The sequence below is a fragment of the Pongo pygmaeus genome, chromosome 13 (assembly GCF_028885625.2).
Source record: "Pongo pygmaeus isolate AG05252 chromosome 13, NHGRI_mPonPyg2-v2.0_pri, whole genome shotgun sequence".
NCBI lineage: Eukaryota > Metazoa > Chordata > Mammalia > Primates > Hominidae > Pongo > Pongo pygmaeus.
The window spans coordinates 29898897-29918208 of NC_072386.2; the positions used below are offsets into that span (position 1 = coordinate 29898897).

The 19312-nt window shown below is 40.3% G+C and overlaps 1 protein-coding gene across 2 annotated transcripts in view; it reads left to right on the forward strand.

Annotated features, from left to right (window-relative positions):
• Positions 1 to 19312, forward strand: part of MOB3B (MOB kinase activator 3B) — a 200930-nt gene that overhangs the window by 64685 nt on the left and 116933 nt on the right. For both annotated transcript variants that reach the window (XM_054502244.2, XM_063650476.1), the window contains exon 2: positions 9497 to 10112. In XM_054502244.2, the coding sequence (XP_054358219.1) occupies positions 9695 to 10112 (418 nt within the window). In that variant the 5' untranslated portion in view covers positions 9497 to 9694. The remainder of the gene's footprint in view (positions 1 to 9496; positions 10113 to 19312) is intronic.

The following is a 19312-nucleotide window of genomic DNA, read 5'->3' on the forward strand; positions in this document are numbered from 1 at the left end:
TCTCTTGCTGCGCCATGTAAGAAGTGTCTTCCACCTCCCGCAATGATTCTGAGGCCTCCCCAGCCATGTGGAACTGTAAGTCCAATTAAACCTCTTTTTGTTCCCATTTTCAGGTATGTCTTTATCAGCAGCATGAAAATGAACTAATATAAAAAATAACTTTTTAAACAGTTTACAAACTCATTTCTGTTATCAGAATACAGAGGTTGTAACTGGATTATAACCAGGAATGTAAAGTGTTAAATGTAGAGTATTTATATGCTATTCTGAAAAGTGTTTGAGGGGTTACTGGGAGGGCATGGTGGATATAATTTGCCCAAATTCATGAAATAAGCCATATTGCATTAGATTTATTATATGCAAAAAATACTGGAACTCCCTCAAAATATTAGGGTAAGTGTGTTATAAATGTTGGGGAATATTATTAACTCATTATCAAATCACTGAAGTTAATATTATTTCTTTTTGCCTGAGAATTAGAAGTCCACCCAAATTAAGCAAGAATGAAGCATTTTCTTTCTTTCTTTCCTCCTATGCAGGGCTTCCATTGCCAGCACACCCCCCACCCCTACCACCTCCTGCCTATTTCTTATTCGTAAACACACATTTGCATTGAACTGAATCATTTTCTGTTTCTCACATCATTTCTTGATATTAAGTCAAAAGTCATAGTTTCTTTTATCAGTCACTATGTCAATAACCATATAATTGTTTTCCATTTGTGAAGTACTTTCACTGGCAATATCTCTTTTAATTTTCACAGTAACCTTACAATAAAGGTAAGCACCATTAACCATTATCCTTATTATTTTTTTCTTTTTTCTTTTTTTTGAGACAGGGTCTCACTCTGTTGCCCAGGCTGGAGCACAGTGGTGCAGTCATGGCTCACTGCAATCTTGACTTCCCCAGGCTCAGGTGATCCTCCCACCTCAGCCTCCCAAGTAGCTGGGACTACAGGCGTGTCCCACTGGGCTAATTTTTGTATTTTTTGTAGAGATGAGGTTTTGCCATGTTGCCCAGGCTGGTCTCGAACTCCTGGGCTCAAGCAATCAGCCTGGCTCAGCTTCCCAAAGTGTTAGGATTACAGACGTGAGTCACTGTGCCAAGCCACCGTCATCTTTAAAGAAGACAAAACTGAGATTCATAAAAAGTATCTGTTTAAAGACATAGCCAGCTAAAGTCATTGCCAGGATTTGAATCCAGGTCTTTTGAATCTAGACCACAAAGTTTCCAGAAATAGATCTCTTCTGGAGTGGCACATGACAATGTACATAGGGCTAGGTCTCTTTCTCCCATTTCCTCCCTGACCCCCTTAGGTGTACCCCAGAACTTCCTCTCTCTTTTTTTTTTTTTTTTTTTGCTTTAACTACCCAACTGTCTAAAGAGGCAATTTTAAGTAGGTGATAAGAGGTTTGGAGTCAGCTTGGCTACTTACTGGTTCTGTGATCAGGATACAGCTTCAATCTCACTGTGTCTCAGTTTCCTTAAGTGTAAATTAGGTATAATAATAATACCTATTCATAGCGTTGTGAAAACTAAAATAAATAGGAAGTCCTTAATAAATGCCATTGTTAATATTATATAATTAGAATTTTAGGCATCCTAAGATAGATTCTAGGTGACTGGTCTCTCAAGAATCTGACTCTCTAGTAAAACTTGCATCATAATATGATTTAAATGATGAACATGATGATAGCAACAACCAGTATATTCAGTACTTGCTAATGCTAAATGTTTTACATAAACTGTTTGAATTATTGCAGCAACCCTGTAAAAGCTGTGTGCTGTTAGCCACTGGGCTTTAGTGCCTCTAAATCTTGCCTGCTCTTGGTGTTGTTAGTTTTACCTATCCCCTGTCAAACTTAAACTTACAATCTTTTGAAACTTCGAACTGTATTTTCTAATTTCCAGTCTTCTAGCCCATTTTGTGTTCTCCACCTTCCTGCAAAGATCTTTTGCAGTGGTTCCAGATGTCATACATAAGTTCTTATGGTGCTAGGGCTAGAAATTTTTCAGACTTTGAGACTTAAATTCACTTAGTGGCTAAGAGTAAACAAGTCTGTTGTCAGTTACAGGATCCAACTTCCTTGAATTTGAACCTTTTTCCTTTAAGGCTTTTCCAAGAAAGGATTGACATACCCTGTTTCAAAGAAAAAGAAAGGGTAATTGACAATGACCTTTATCCCAGTATCCACTGAAGGTTCGGAGTGATATCATATCAGCTGATATACACCCATGCTTTATAAAGTAAAAATACTTATCTCAGTATCCTTGAAGGTTCAGAGTGACATCATATCAGCTGATACACACCCATGCTTTAAAAAGTAAAAATACTTACATTTTTGACCTGCCTTAATTTTTTATTTCAGCTATAATTTAAGCTTTATCTGTAGTTCTCGTCACATCCCCCATTCTTCTACCCTCACCTGACATAGATATTGTTTTTTTCAATTCATATGTCTTTCTTAAAGCCACAAAAATGAATATTTTCTAGCTAGTCTAAATATCTGGAAATAATATACCAAATCTCTCACTGACTTGGAGAAGTTTCTCTTTCTTTTAAAAAAATCGGTATAATCAGTAGGATGTCATTATAAGATTTATAATCTTTATAAGATTAAATGGGTCAACTGAGCTTTTATCCTGTAATAATTTTATTTACTATTTATTTTTAAAACTGCGGTAAGATTGGATCAACCCTGCCCAAGGTTTGACCAAAAAGTCTTCATCTTTGTCATTGTTGGGAATCTAAGCTAGTTGGTACTGGTGTCCAGAAGGAACATTATTCTGTTTATTTCAGAAAACATTTTTTAAAACTCTGTCTTTTGTTCCACGGACTGTCAGTAGGTAATGTTTCAAACCATACCAAACAAATCCCACTCTTTTCTTTTACTCTTTCCATTCTTTCTCACCACTAAGTGTCCTCTTCTGAGTGATGATGAATCATTATAGGTTTTTGCTGAAAACACCTGTGCATTCATCTATTGTAGCTGTTGCTGCTGCTACAGTGTATAAGGTTACAGGTGATGCTTTCATTTTGGGACTATTTACTTATACATTTGATGCTAGAATGTCTGCACTGATGACCAAAACAATAAGCCTGTGAGACAGCAAGAATGCAATTCAAATGACCATTGAAAAGCTAGAAGATGAGCAGGAGAATAGTCCTGTGACAGACTTCTGTAGGGTTACACCTATTTATACTGACTTCATCTGTGTTCAGAAATAATGTGAGCATTCTAAGCTCTGAAACCATGCATATCTTTGAAGATTAAAATGAGGCAGCAAGGTTTCTCCCAACTAATGTAACAAAATAAAGTGATATGACAGCTCAAAGTTGAGGAGTTGAATTCGTTGGGGAAAAAAATAGCAAAGCTGCTTCTCAGGCAGGAATCTCTTCCATTCTGGGTTGTCTTGTGGGCAAAGATGGCACCTACTAAGTAGGCATAAGGTAAACAGTTCATAAGGGCTGATGGAATTGCATCTTAGGCACATCCTTTATTGGAGCCTGGAAAGGTGAGATGATGTTCATTTTATGATACACACATACACACACCCCTCTAAAATAAAAACCCAATCTACTTTAATTCAATATTTGGGAAGTGGGAGGATGATTCCAAGGACTATTCCAGCTATAAAGAGAACAATATAGTGGGAAAATGAGAAATCAGACTGGTCATTCTTTGATTCTGAAGAGGTGGAATTTCAGATAACACAGAGGAATGGAGCAGCTCATTTGAAAGAAAAGTTGAGCTGAAGTCTTGTCCTTTCAGGAAGCAGACATGTTACTTCAGGGTATCCCAGCAGCCTCAGTGAGTTGGCAGTGAGCTTACAGGTTGACATAGAGTTCCCAAATAACTGAAGACAGGAGATCCACTTTGGTTCCTCTTTTGTGGTTTCACTGTGATGTAAAATGTTCATCATTCACTGTCATTTACTCATTCATTCAGCAAACATTCAGTTAAGTCAGCTCTGTGCCTGGCAATGAAGATGACACTAAACCTCCTTCATGTGGGGTGTCTCTGGGGCATTTCTCTTATGGCCTTCCTATAGGAAATGAATCATCCTGCCAGCTGATCCTGCCAGGAGGAGTCCTCCACCACACAGATAAGATATTGAACTGCTTTTCCTGTAACTGGTATCAGCTTCAGTCCCTCTCCTTTCCTAACCCCCTCACCTTTCAGTACCACCAAGGTCTCTTAGAGGTGGGCCTGGCTAGAGAAGATGGATCTCTCAGGAGTGACTGGTAGAGTTGTTTTATTTCTTCCTTATCCCTGGCAAGGACTCTTTGATTTCTCAACTAATGAGTCAAAAGACATCAATAGGAAAAGAAAAATTAGAACTTTCCTTGCCAGCGCGTCACTTAGCTACCTTGTCAACATTCCCTTACAGCCCAGCCGAATTCTCTCTGCATGTTTTTATAGTGCACATGTTTTATTGTTATAATCGATCTATTAGGCAGAAAATATGGGGAGCACATGGAACTTCTGTCAGTTATGTGCTGTTTATTTACATTTCTGTTTTTCTCTTTCCAAAGACCTCACCCTTTATTGTCCTTTTTCATCCCTGACCTAAGTAATACTCTGAAGGAGTCACATCAGTATGCATGTTGGTGCATTGAACTTTATAATATTAAAAGCAAAAGTCAATAACTAACCTCAAAACTACATACCAAATTGTGAATTCTTCATAGACAGGGACCACATATTTATGAACTCTATGTCCTTAGTGCCTAGCCCTGTGTCTGACACATAAAAAGCTTTTAGTAAATGTTTATTGATCAAATGAACCATTGGTTTCAAATATTTATTAACAACCAGCATTGTCATGGGTGCAGTTCATGACATAGAATTTACTTTCCATTTCTACTTAGAAGGAAAACTTTATGACTTTTTTTTTTTTTTTTTTTTTTTGGAGACTGAAACGGGACAGAAAATAACCACTGTGTTGTTGCTAGTGCTACAGTTTATTCAGCCAAAGAAGGCTTTCTGCATGAGGCTGCAATAGCAGCAGCTGCCCTCTACCTGGCATTTATGAAAAGGTAGTCACTGGAGACCTCCTAGGTGCTGGGTGCTGGGCTATACAAGTCAGTCCAGATCAAAAGACCTGGTCATTGTCACCACCTGTCAAGGCGATTGTATTCAAAACAGTGTCTCTCATTTTTTTTTCTCAAACATACCCACACTCAACTGAAGACTGTTTATGAAACAATCTGTTGACAAAACAGTAAGTGGAAGTTTGTTTACTCATTCCTTTACTCAGCCAGCCAGGCAGCCCTCCAACCCAGCACTTCTCAGATCATATGCTTTTGAGATTTTGTTAAAATGCACACTTAGATCTACCAGGTTTGGGGTGCAGCCTGAGAGTCTACATTTCTAACAAGATCCCTTAGTTAGATCAGGCCTTGTTGATGCTTTGAGTGTCATCCATGGACCAGTAGATTCAGCACCACCTGGGAGATTGTTAGACCAGCCTAATCAGAATCTGCATTTTAACAAGATCCCTGAGTTCACATTGGCTAAGCACTGTTCTAACTATTTGATTAGCCCACAGCATAAATTATGGACAGGGGTCCCAAGGGGGCTCTGGGCTGGGAAATTAAGTCCAGGTGCATTTACAGTTCCCTTTTTAATTTCAAAACTCTCGGGTACCTGCGCCAATATGGCATCTGACACTCAGGAAAAGACACAGATGGGTGCCTCTTTGTTCTGTCATTCAGTGGCATGATACATCTGTTATTATCCATCCTGGATTGCCATTGTCTTTAAACATGGGGGGGCCTACCTGATCAACCTATTTCTTCTTAAGAAAACTTCGTTTTAGATTCAAAAGTTTCACCTAAAGAGACATCCTCATGTCTGAGCATGTCAGAATCATTTACAAATTTGGATCAAGCACTAGGAGATCTGAGTCTCTGTTTCCTTGTCTGTAAAATGGAGATAATACCACCTGTTCTAGATTCCTTTCTAGTCTTGTTGTGAGGAGCTTTGAAATATACATGTGCCAGAGCTATGAAAACATAAAAATATTCATGAAACTTTAAAACTGCTTTAGTGAGGAAAAAATCATCTATGTTTCAGTGCCAAAAGTATAGGGGTTTGACATTTAGCCTTACCATCCACCGACTTTGTAATTTCTGGCAAATTCTTTTATTTAGTTGAACCTCAATTTTTTAAATATATAAAACGGTCATAAAAACTTCCACCATACAAGGTGTGGTGAGGATTAGAAATGTTAACAATATACGTAAAGGATCTGGTGCATAGTAGGATTTCATAAATGGTGGTCAATATGCAGCATTAAGGGGCTTGGATGAGAAAGAATCCTCCAAAGATGCCTTCTCTCTCAGGTAAGCCTGTTAAGTTGGGGCAAAAAAAGAGAGTGACTTTAAAGCTATTTGAAGTTTTGGATCAGTGTCCTTCCAGTTCAAGAGACTGGTATCAGGCCAGAGCGGGAGGATTGCTTGAGGTCAGGAGTTCAAGACCAGCCTAGGCAACAAAGTGAGACCCTGTCTCTACAAAATACAAGATAAAATACTTAGCCAGGCATTGTGGCATGCACCTATGGTCCCAGATACTTAGGAGGCTGAGATAGGAAGATCGTTTGAACCTGGGAGGTCGAGGCTGCAGTGAGCCATGATCACACCACACCACTCCAGCAGTGGCATGATCATGGCTCACTGCAGCCTTGACCTCCCAGGTTCAGGTGATCTTCCTGTCTCAAAAAAAAAAAGACATATCTTCAAATTTGTTATATGAGTGTCTCTAGAAGAAAAATCCCCAAATTTCCAACAGTATTTTAATATTTATTTAAATGTTTGCGAGTGCCAGTCCATGCAAGGCTTTATGATGAGGAGGATTTGTTGTGATTATTCGGTGTTATTCACATGCTCCCATCAGAGGTGTCAGAGGGGTTGTTGATGGCATCCACAAGAGCCTGGCACAGGTACGGAGGATGGTTTCCACAGTGGTGTCCATGAAAGCAGACACTCCTGGCTAAGGGAAAACAGAAGGATTAGTGGCACCAAGGGTATGTATGGCCATGAAAGAAAGTTGCTCTGAGGACTCTGGGCATTGATGGTACCCTCATTATCAGATTAATAGAAGAGCAAGTCTTATTTGTTCAAGACATGAGGGGGCAGCTGTTTGGTGGTTACTGTTTTACTGTCAGCAATTAAGCATTTGAGACATAGAAGGACTATTGTCTATTTTTTTAAAAAACAAGTCCTCACCATCCTTTCTCTGTATTTCCAACCTCCAGCCCATTCTTTTATTTTGGAAATTTCCTTCTAAAATCCTCAGGTTTCTTAAGCCTGTTTTCAGGCAAGCTAAGTCTCTTTTAGGAAGATATTCTTTAGGAAAAGAGATCATTCTTTCCCTAGACTTTGCAGAGTTTCTGTGTTGATATCCTTACAGGTGCTATTCCAGGGTACCCAGAAGTGTGGTTTCACAGACTGTCTCAGGCAGAAAGTTTCATGTGACCTGCTTTTCCACATGGATGTCTTTGGTGGGGGGTGGGTCAACGGTCAATGTCCTGTGAATAGGAAAAAAAAATACCACCTTGCGGATATGGCATTTCAGTGAAAACCTGTTAGGAAGAGGGTGGGATTAAGAGGGAGGAAGTAAGCAGGCAGAGAGCCAGAGGCCTTGGGACTGGGGGTGGGGCGGGGATTCTGCTGCCTGGTTAGCAATTCTGAGCCAAGAGCAGAGTTGGTAAGGGGGAATCAGGATGTCTTAGGTATATTGGCCTCAATAACTTAAGGTCGAAAGTACCATCAAGCCCTGTTTGAGTGTGGAATGGCAGAACCCCTTACAGGCAGGGAAAAAGCAGTTAGTGGGATCTTGCTCCAAGCCCATTTTAACAGATTCCGTGTTGGGCTCTTCTGAATCTGGCCACAGCTGTTGGCTCATTTTGTTGGGGCTTGACCTGTGAGTGGATCAGTTATCTTCTCTCTATTTCAAGGCCACAGAACATAGCCTTCACCTCCGACCAATCTATACAGCAGTCTTTGGGGAATATGTGGATAGAAGCTCTGGGGAAAACAAGATTTGTAAACCAGTAGGAAAGACAAGTCGAAGTCCATTACTTTTTGGAATATATGGCTATGTAGGGAAAGCATTTGCTAGGAGTCAACAAACTGGATTTCAATCTAACAGCACGCTCCAGCTAGCTGTGGGATCTTGTTAGGCAAGTAATTGTATCTCTTGGAGACCCAGGAAGAATGATACCCACTCTAAATCTATTAGACCTATTATAAATCTATAAACCTCAGCAGATTTTCGTGAGGATCAACAAGTTAGTGGAGAAGAGAGCATTGAAGACTTCAGAGCTGTGCCATCCAGTGTGGTAGCCGTGAGCGCCTATTTAAATTTAAATTCATTAAAATTAAATAAAATGTAGAATTCTGTTTCTCAGTCACATTAGCCACATTTCAAATGCTCAATAGCCACATGTGGCTAGTGTGTACCATATTGGACATCATAGATACAACACATTTGCATTATCATGGAAACAGAAAGTTCTATTGGACAGTTCTGCCTCAAAGTGCTGTCTGAAGTGTGAGACGAAGGGTATAAAGGATGGCACATTGGAAGGTGACAAATACTGTCATAGTTAGGAATGTTTGGCAAGAAACAGAACCAACTCAAGTTAGCTGAAATAAAATAAGGGCTTTGACTAATTCAGGAAACGTGAATGGATCCCAAAAGGCATGAAGCATAGCTAGGCTTCAAAAGGAATTGGAACCAGTTTCTAGAAGATTATCAGGATTAGTTCTTCTCACTGTCTCTCTTTTTCCCTTGTCTTCCTCTCCCTGTGGCCACTTAGGCTCTTGTCTCTGTTTCTCTGTGTATTGGCAGCCACCTTCTCCACCTTCTTCTTTTTCTCCTCATCCTGCGTGGCTCTGCAGACCAGCTTTCTCAATTGCACTACACACGGTCCAAACAAGATTCAACCAGACCCAGTTTTCATCACTTCTCACCCAATGCCACATCACTAATGCCCAACCAAGGCTGAGTCTTGATTCCAAATTCCCAGGAGAGACATTCTTATTAGCCAGCTTGGTGTGATAGCCACCCCTCTTCCATCATCTGTATCTAGAAGGATGGGGGAAGTGTCCCCATGCCTACTTAATAGGAGTTGTTGGGGGGTGGGGCTCTAAAAACTAGCACATGTGGGATAGGATCAGGCCATTGATCAACATGTTCATCATTAACACCTTGGAAAGGTCCACTAAGCCCATGATCACACAAAGAAGAGCCAGTAGAGATTTGACAAAGGCCATGAACAAAACAAGTGTGATGCCTTTTCTTCTTTAGTTATTTGCATGGTTTGCATTAACAGTACAGAGTCACAGGGCAGTGGCTTAACCCCCATGTCCATATACCTGGATGGAGAGTGGTCACAGCCAAGAACACAAGGGAAATCAGGTCAAAGACTGTCATTTTTTAAAGGCAAACTGGGCAGTCATGTGTTCCCTTTTCTCTTCTACCTTTAGGAAAGAACATGAAGTTCCCTTGGAAATCATTCAAGAGGAAGATGGAAGGGGCTGTTTAAAAGAGCTTAAAAGCTACAGGCTGTAAGACTGGGGCCTGAGTGCTGGCAGTGGAAAACACTGTTGGGCTGTGCTCTCTCCCTGAAAAGTTCCAGGTGCCTTTTTGCTTCCTGCAAAAGAAAGGAAGCGAAAGAGAAGACCATGTCCATAGCCCTGAAGCAGGTATTCAACAAGGACAAGACCTTCCGGCCCAAGAGGAAATTTGAACCTGGCACACAGAGGTTTGAGCTGCACAAACGGGCTCAGGCATCCCTCAACTCAGGTGTGGACCTGAAGGCGGCTGTGCAGCTGCCCAGTGGGGAGGACCAGAATGACTGGGTGGCGGTACATGTGGTGGACTTCTTCAATCGGATCAACCTCATCTATGGCACCATCTGTGAGTTCTGCACCGAGCGGACCTGCCCTGTGATGTCAGGGGGCCCCAAATATGAGTATCGGTGGCAGGATGACCTCAAGTATAAGAAGCCAACAGCGCTGCCAGCTCCCCAGTACATGAACCTTCTTATGGATTGGATTGAGGTTCAGATCAACAATGAGGAAATATTTCCAACATGCGTGGGTAAGTTCATTACCAGTTCTCAGTTTTTTTGTCACCCGCACAACCCTCACTGTGAAAATTTGCAGACTGCCTTTGAATGCTAGGTAGCACCCATGCATTAATTCCATTACTCACATACCTGTAGTGAGTGATATATAAGAGCCTCATTGAAATGAAAAAAAAAAGTAATTTATGGACCACTTACATTTATTTTGTGGACTCCAGTAGTAAACATACCACATCTGGGGAACACCGACTTGGTGAAATGTTAGGTGTGATTGTGTTGGCTTTCTTAGGACTAGATGTCAGACTCACTCAGTTATCTTGATAAGATTATTATTTTTTGGTTAACTGACTAAAGTTACATGGACTCTGATGCAGTTACTGGTATTTATATCTGAGGATTAAGAAATCCCAGTGTGAGAATTCATAGATTTGTTTGGGGATCAAACAAACTGGGGGTTCAAATTCTGGGGAGAAAGAGATCCTGAAATTCTCCTCCCTCTTCTAATCATAGGTTGTTAATTCCAGGCTGTGCTGTTTACTTTAACCCTTGCATAACTTCTGGATACACTGGGACACTTGAAATGCAAATTAGTTTGTTTGCTTTGTGCTACGGGCTAAAACACTTCAAAAGGAACGACCAGTCAGTCTTTTCTGCCTCTTACATTTCTTTATGATGCTGGTCATTAGATTTTTCCATGCACTTGCAGACTGAATTTAGAATTCAGTGTTTTATGCCGTAGGCTCAATAGGAATCCGCAATCTCCTATTTCCACTGTTGTAGCTCCAGTGCCTAACATAATGCCCTGCAACCCTGTAGACACTCAGGAAATATTTGTGGAATGATTGAATAAATACTTGTGCTATTGGAAAGTATGACTTAAAAGCCCTGAGATGGTTGGAGTACAAAAAACGTATTTGAAACACACTGTTGAAATCACCTCTAGATTGGGGTAGGATGTGTCCCCACATAGCACATGGAAAGTTGAGAAGGGGGTGTATGGAAGTAATTAAGTTTATACCAGAAAAAAAAATGTATAAATTGATTGATGCAGTATGTACATCTTGAAATATTCAGCACACAAACCAATTTGTCAGGATCTTGGTGTTGCTTTGACTTGTCCAGTTCCCTCATACGTCTCTCTCTCCTACCCCTTCTTAACAGGAAGGAGGTAGGTTGTATGGCAGGGCAAATCCCCCAGTTCACAGCATAGGAGGAAGAAGGCAGGTTTCAAAAACTCCCCTGGGCATAATATGAAGCACCTCAGAGTGGTGGAAATTTCTTAGGTTCATGTCTTTTGCACTTTTCATTGACTGTCATAGGCTACTTTGGGAGCTGGAAGGATTTTTTCTTTTCCAGAAGCCTTACTAGCAACTGCCAATGCTCTATGCTGAACATGTAATAGGAATAAAGATAAATAAATGTAGGCAAGGATACCTCCTCTTTGTCCTTCCCCTTGTGTCTTCACCTGTATGCTTTGAATTCTGCATACTCCTGTTCTCTCTGCAACTGTGGCTACCACATAGAGTTGCTGACCAGAAGTCGTAGTACAAAGCCATGATGTGTTACTTGAGAGAGAGGAAGTTTCTGGCTGTCTGGCTGGAAAACAGGACATCATAGGTGGTTTTGGGCTTTGCTTGGAAGAAATTAATGGATGCCTCTATATCCCCCAGAGTAACCGACTTTGCTCTATTTTTCTAGACATTTTCTTAGTCATTCAGTATGCTTAGGGAATGTGCTTACCTGGTCAGAATCCTCTGTTTCACCTGTACCCCATCTATCCTCCATTGCATACCTGTATTTTGAGAGATCTTAAAGATTTCTTCCCCCAAGGAAAAATAAGTTTGGGAAATGCTGAGTGAAACTGATTTCTTTACCACAGGACTTTTAATATGCCAATGTGCATTATGAATTTCCAAGAAAAGAATAGTATGTGGTGGTTCCTTATTTGACACTGGTACCTTTTTTTAAAAATTAATGAAAGACCATTAGCATCTTTTGGAAAATGTTAAGCTGTATATATTACAGTTGTCAAACCTTTGTTTATATCAGAATTATTTGGGCCTTCTGTTCAAAATGCAAATTCCTTGATCCTCTCTTCCTCATTAACAACTAAATCAGAATCTCTTAGGTGAGACCTAAAAGCCTGCACTTTTTAAAAAAGAAAACTGTAGTCACCACATTGTATAATTTATCTCTTGGATTTACGCTTTCTATCTAACTGAAGTTTTGTATTTTTTGACCAACATCTCCCTAACACCCTCTCTATACCTCCAGCCTCTGGTAATCACCATTCTAACTCTCTACTTCTATGAGATCAATGATCAACTTTTTAGGATTCCAAATATAAGAGAAACTATGCAGTATTTGTTATTCTGTGCCTGGCATATTTCACTTAACATATGTTCTCCAGGTTCGTTCATGTCACAAATGACAGGATTTCCTTATTTTTTAAGGCTGAATAGTATTCCATTGTGTATATATACCACATTTTCTTTATTCATTCATATACCTGTTAGCCATTTGTATGACTTCTTTTGAGAAATATCTCAGATCCTTTGCCCATTTTTAAATTGAATTATTTGTTTTCTTACAACTGAGTTATTTGAGTTCTTTATGAACCTGTACTTTTAATAAGCATCTTCTGTTTATTGTAACCACTCAGAATTTTTCATTCCCCCGGAAATGATTTGTTTCTTACCACTCTGGTTTTATTCATGTTTTTCTCTCCTTCTGTAATCACTCACTTCTCTATCTAGTGAATTCTCATGTATCCTTTGAGGTTCAGCTCAGACAGCATGTCCTCTGTGAAGGCTTTCATCCATTAGAATACTAGCTCTTTAAATTATGCAATATGTCTAATTCATCTGACTATCACCCACTAAGTCTAGTCCTGGTAACTTTTAAGTTATTGGATGGATGGATGGATGGATGGATGGATGGATGGATGGATGGATGGATGGATGGGTGGGTGGATGGATGGATGTTTGGATGGAAAAATAATCTTTATAAAGGCCCAGCACATGGATGATTCTGGTGATCAGAGCAAAGTTAAACAAATGTTTCTGAATCCTTTTGTTTTCATTCCTGGATATTTCCTGCACCTTGCTTCCATAGGGTTCCATTTTCTCTGTTTAACTTTTCCAAGGTGAGATGTTAGGGTCACTAAAAACCATCACCATCCACCTTCACTATGAGAGTCTTCAACCTCTTGCTCACCTCTGTGATTTGTCCTCAGTTGCTCTTGTTGTGGTCTTTTGGAAGAACTTATTATTAGGAGCCACTTTCTCTGTTACACTCCATTTCCTCCTCTTTTTCCTCCTTCTGATTCCAGCCTACTTTTCTTCTTTTTGATCTTTGTGCTGTCATGAGTCATTATCATGGAAATAATCAAGATGTCTGTAAGGGTAAAACAAAAGAAGAATTCTAAGCAAACAGGACCCTGGGTGGATGAGAAATGGAGAGTTCTGCTTAGAATTACAGCTTCGAATACTGGTCATATTTCTGCTTGGGAATTGGGAGGGGTTCAAACTTCATCTCCTCCCCACTGTGATCCAAGGAAATAGAACCGGAAAATACTGACAGATGTGAAAGCTTCATCCTTAGTTAGCTATTAAAGGATATAAACAGCTGTTGATCTCTACCATTGAAACATTGAGGAAAGAAAGCTTTCATCTGTTCCTAGATTCAAGCTTAACTAGGTGACCTGTGCTATTTCAGAAGTCGAACTTTCTCAGATGGCAGAATACCAAACAGATGTGGATACCTTGTAAACCATAGTTTCCCTTACTCTCTCTTGAAACCTTTTCTGGCTTCTTTTGTTACAAACCCAACAGATGTCCCTGTGAAAGCCCTTGAAACAGCAGCAACTTCTGAAGCAAGGGCCACCTCTTTTTCAATTATATTTAACCATTTTTAGACATTACAGCCAAGACAGTAAAATAGAAAGCCATGACTTTAAAAAAATTCTATTGCCTGACTAATTACAGTAATTTTTATGGTCCATCCCCCAGCTTCCCTGTTTTTCTGTTATATAATAAGATTTAATATTTTAGACCTGATAGAAAAAAGCCAGTAGCAAACTTAGAGGTCCTCCAACTCATGGGTTTTTTAAGTCTTTGAAAAGAAGGAATAAGAACATGTATAAAACAATTACATGATCTCACTTACCTCTGGGGTTTTAGAATAAGTGGGTGTCAGGGCAGGAAAGAACAAGGAAAGCAAGGGAGGAAACTGAGGGAGGGAATTCACATCTATTGAGCCTGCTAAATACCAGGCTCTGTGCCTGCTACTGTTAATGTTTCTTAATTCTTACAACCCAATAAAGTAAAAATGAAGTTAATATCTCATTTTACCAGTGAAGATGCTGACATTTAAACAAGCTGAAGGGCTTTCCTTAGGTTGTACAGCTAATACATATTTAGGAGTCAGGGTTTGAGCTCATGAGTATCTGGCCAGAAATCTATGCCTTTGTCCTATGCTGCCATTCATAGCATGTATTATTATTTCACAGATTCCCCTTCACATGGTAAAGGCTTTTCAGTGAATGGTTTTAGGAGGTTGTTTAGGATGGAGAAAATTTTAAAAGACCTGTTTTGTTTTTGTTTTTGTTTTTTTGGCTAGAACTTTTAGATAAAGGATTCTTTTTTTGATTATTATTATTTTTTATCATCTCTGAAATGCCTGAGGACTGTGTCCAGGTACTGTAAATATTCCTGCGTTCCATTCTAAGACTGGGCAGCAGATGACTTAGCCTCATGAAAACCCTCTGCTGGCCCATAACTCCCTGGTAATGCCATTTATTATTAATTTATTCTTTCAATGAGTGTTTGCTGAGCACCTATTTTAGGTTCCAAGAAAGAGCAAAGCAGGCAGAGCCCCTGTTCTTGAGCAGTTTACATAATGTCCAGAATGTCTAGTTGCTCTAAATTGATTCTGTACATATTTCTAAAATAAGTAGTCTGTTCAGTGGTCAAGTGCATTGTGGAAATAGTTGCATCCCTTTGGCACCCTTTCCCATGAGACTACAGCAGAGTCTCATCCTCCCTCACATGCTGTGGCAAGGGATCTGAAAATATAAAAACATGTCAACCATAGGGATAATCTTCTCAGACATGGGATGTTGGGGAGTTGAGTTTATGATTAGCCTTTACATTTTAAGTTTTTAAAAAAAAAAATTTTTGAGACAGAGTCTCGCTCTGTTGCCCAGGCTAGAGTGCAATGGCGCGATCTCGGCTCACTGCAACCTCCGCTTCCCGGGTTCAAGTGATTCTCCTGTCTCAGCCCCCTGAGTAGCTGGGGTTACAGGCACCTGCCACCACACCCAGTTTATTTTTATATTTTTTTTAGTAGAGATGGGGTTTTGCCATCTTGGCCAGGCTGGTCTCGAACTCCTGATCTCAGGTGATCTGCCCGCCTTGGCCTCCCAAAGTGCTGGGATTACAGATATGAGCAACAGCTCCCAGCCAAGTTTTTATTTTCTATTGTATGTCTCTCACATGTTTTTTATTTTGATAGAAATCTTTATAATGCTGGCAAGACAGAATGGGCATCAACAAAATACATTTACAGTATGTTGGAACTAGTACTGGACTTGTAGATAGACTTGGGTTTAATCAATTAGCTCTGTCACTTAGAAGCTGCTGTGTGACTTTATCTGTAGGTTTCCATTCGTTTGTAAACTAAGGGTTATAATTCTGACCTCCACAGGACTGTTGTAAGGATTAAATGAAGCAACATGAATAAAAACATCCATCCCAGAGCCTGAGACATAAGAGTTGCTGAAAAATACATGTTAGTTCTCTCTCTCTCAGTATACATTTCTTTTTAACTGCCAGCCAAAACTCTTGGAGACTATTAGACAATTTTTGAACCGTATCCTCAGTAAAATAAAATATGCTTTAAAAGACTCAACAAGATTTTTAAAAATCATCAGTCTTCATTGCTGAATCACTCTGCGATGAGGGTTATAAATACTTCAGGTTGACATCTCTCAGAGCCTTTGGAAAATTCCAATATTTCTTTAGGCTCCTGGCTTCACAGATGAGCATCTAACTCTAGAGAGACATCTACTAGGAAGTGTCTTCTCACTTGATTTCCAGAAGACTGAATACTAAACCTGTTCATGTCCAGTGTCAAACCAGCTAACCTCAGCAGAGGGTAGGAATGGGTTAGCAGGAGAATTGGGGAGATAGCCTATTAGTCACAACTGGGATAAGCTACTCATTAAAATAACGCTGGGCAAGGTTACCTAGATTTGATCCTTCAAGAGGATGGGAAAAGTGTTTGCAGAGTACTCACTGCAATAACAGAGCCCCCATAATAGCCTAATGCACTGGCAAGTTTTTCCAAGACTCTGGAAATACAATCCACCTGTGGGATCTAGTAAACTGTTTGGCTTCCTAAGAATTTACCCGTTGGGAAGGCATATGAATAAAGCTGCCATTTTCTGAATGCTTGCTACCTTAAACACTTTATCTGCTGACATGTTTTGGCTGTGTCCCACCCCAAATTTCATCTTGAATTGTAGCTCCCATAATTCCCACGCATTGTGGGAGGGACCCAGTGGGAGATAATTGAATCATGGGGCCACTTTCCCCCATACTGTTCTCATGGGTAGTGAATAAGTCTCACAAGATCTGATGGTTTTACAAGGGGAAACCCCTTTCACTTGGTTCTCATTCTCTCTTGTCTGCTGCCAAGTAAGACGTGCCTTTTGCTTTCCACCATGATTGTGAGGCCTTCCCAGCCATGTGGAACTGTGAGTCCATTAAACCTCTTTTTCTTTATAAGTTACCCACTCTCGGGGATGTCTTTATCAGCAGAATGAAAACAGACTAATACACCTGCATTATGTCGTTTAATCTGTAAAATAACCCTGTAAGGCAGGTGGTATAATTTCCATTTCACAGATGAGAAAACTAAGACTCAAAAGGATTAAGTAACTTGCCAGGGTCACACAGGCAGAACTGAGTTTCAGACCCAAGGTGTCCCAACTCCAAAGCCCATGCTCTCAATGACTCCAACATCTCATATCTGTGGTGTTCTTACCGCAGAGTCAACATCACTCTTGGCTTGCCCTGCCTGTTGCAGTACATGTTAAATCCTCTCTAAGGGATGCCTTGAGACAAAACCACCACAGAGAGGGACTTGAAAATAGCCAGGGCCCTGCACCTGATGCAAACTCTACTGGGCCCTTACTGGTAGGAACTCTAAGATTCTGTTCCTTTTAAGAACTTGCCTCCTCTAGATTCTGATGCTACCCAAGTTTATTCAGTTGTCTATTCTTGGAAAACATGCAGAGACAGCTGAATCCACTCCCTGCACCCCACTGGCTGCTGGAGAATTGATGGTCTATTATGATGGTCACAGTTCCCCACCACAACCTTGTGAACCGAATACTGCAATGACTTGGTGGCTGAATTAATGAGAACAGTGTTAAATAACCACCCCTGCTCAACATATCCCAAGAGATACCTCTGTAAAGGGCCTCCAGTGTGCAAATAAGCATAAAGGAAGGGGAGTAAAGGCAGGAGGCCCTTAGAGGGCCTGAAGACTTCTCTGTAAGTTACAGCTAATTACCTGCTGTCCTGACCTGCACTGGATTCTCTATTACCTGTGCTATGCAATTTTAATAGGCTGTATCTCAGGTGACAAGTTGTTACATCTCAGCACCAGCTGGGAAGGGAAATGGGATATGTGATATTCAGTGGAAGCCAGAGATTATAAACAAAGGCTGTAATAGGGTGGGGATGGGGGCATCTGCTGCTTTTATTCCATTGGTCATTTGTCATTTGTAGCCATGGCATCCTTCCTTAGTCAACGAAGCCTGTACTGTGGCGGTCAGTAGAGCTTGGAGAGGCAGGCTGTCTAAGTGCCAGGCTTTAAGGGGTGTATCAGCAGGGCCTTGACACCAGAGGGCTTCTTTCTGCCCTCCCCACCAGTGCTCTGCCTCGCCTCTAGATAGAGAGTATGCAGATACTTATATGATGTCATTTTGCCAGAAGGCCAAATTATTAGCCTGCCTTACACCCCCATGTGTGGAAAGTGATTCACAAGCTTTTCCTTCAACGAACCTTTGTAGGCATAAGGATGTGTGTTATCTGCAAAGGTCTCTGCAGACAGGACCTTTTGGGTGTTATATCTTAAAAAAAAAAATTCATGCTAATTTCCTATTCTAATGAATAATTCTATCCATATTTTCTTTCACATAATCATATTTTCCCCTTAATAAATGGGTTGCTCTAGGAAGACTAGCTAGTTTGGGAAGGGGATGGAGTAGTTAAAAGGAACAGAAGTATTAGTTTCTGTTAGACCTGAGTTTGAATCCTGATGATGACTTTTGCTAGCATATTTTTAGTCTCTCTGAGCCTGTCTTCTCATCTGTAAAATGCATATACAGGTACCTGCTTCATGGAATTGTTAAGAATATAAAATAACATGCTACGTGTGAAGCCCCTGACACAATGCTAGGACATAGAGCAGTAAGCTTTAAATGTTAGTTCCCTCAGTATCACAGCCTCAGTGTGATACAATAGACTCATCAGGTAAATCAAGGTTAGAAAGAACTAAGGATCAAAAGTCCATAATTATCTCAAGCATTTGGCTGTGGAGTTGATCATCCATGTTCCCTTCATCTTTTGCTATAGCTTGGGGAACAAATGGAAGGAAAGGTAGACATTCATGGGATGAGATTGGCGTTGCTTGGCCTTGACAGCTAGAATCAGGAAGGAGTCTCTAATAGAACTTTAGAAGGCATTTCACAGGCATAGCACAAGTGGCCTACACAAAGCCAGTTCCATCTTCTTTCTGCTGCAGGATGCAGCACCCAGCATAACATTCGGTATGAAGTAGACACGTGGTGAACTATTACTATAGTGCAAGTGTAAATGAATTGACAGATGCCACATAGTTCATATTAAAAAAAGAAATGTATTCCCAAAAATTGGGAGGCAGTTGAATTTTTTGTCACTTGGCTAACATCTTCATTTCTCTGAGAGTTCAATATTTAAACAAAACTTGGCAAAGAGTCCTTTTATTATGTGAATATCTCCTTAGTGATGTGTCTAACTGATCCTTAGTTCAGGCCTTTTGTGATTAAAACATTCGTCGTCACAGAGACTCGAGCCAGAGTTGTTAGTTCTTTCTCAGGAAAAGAAATAACCATTATTCAAAAGCAGCAATAGGCTTTTGATGTTTCTATATCATCCAGCCCAGG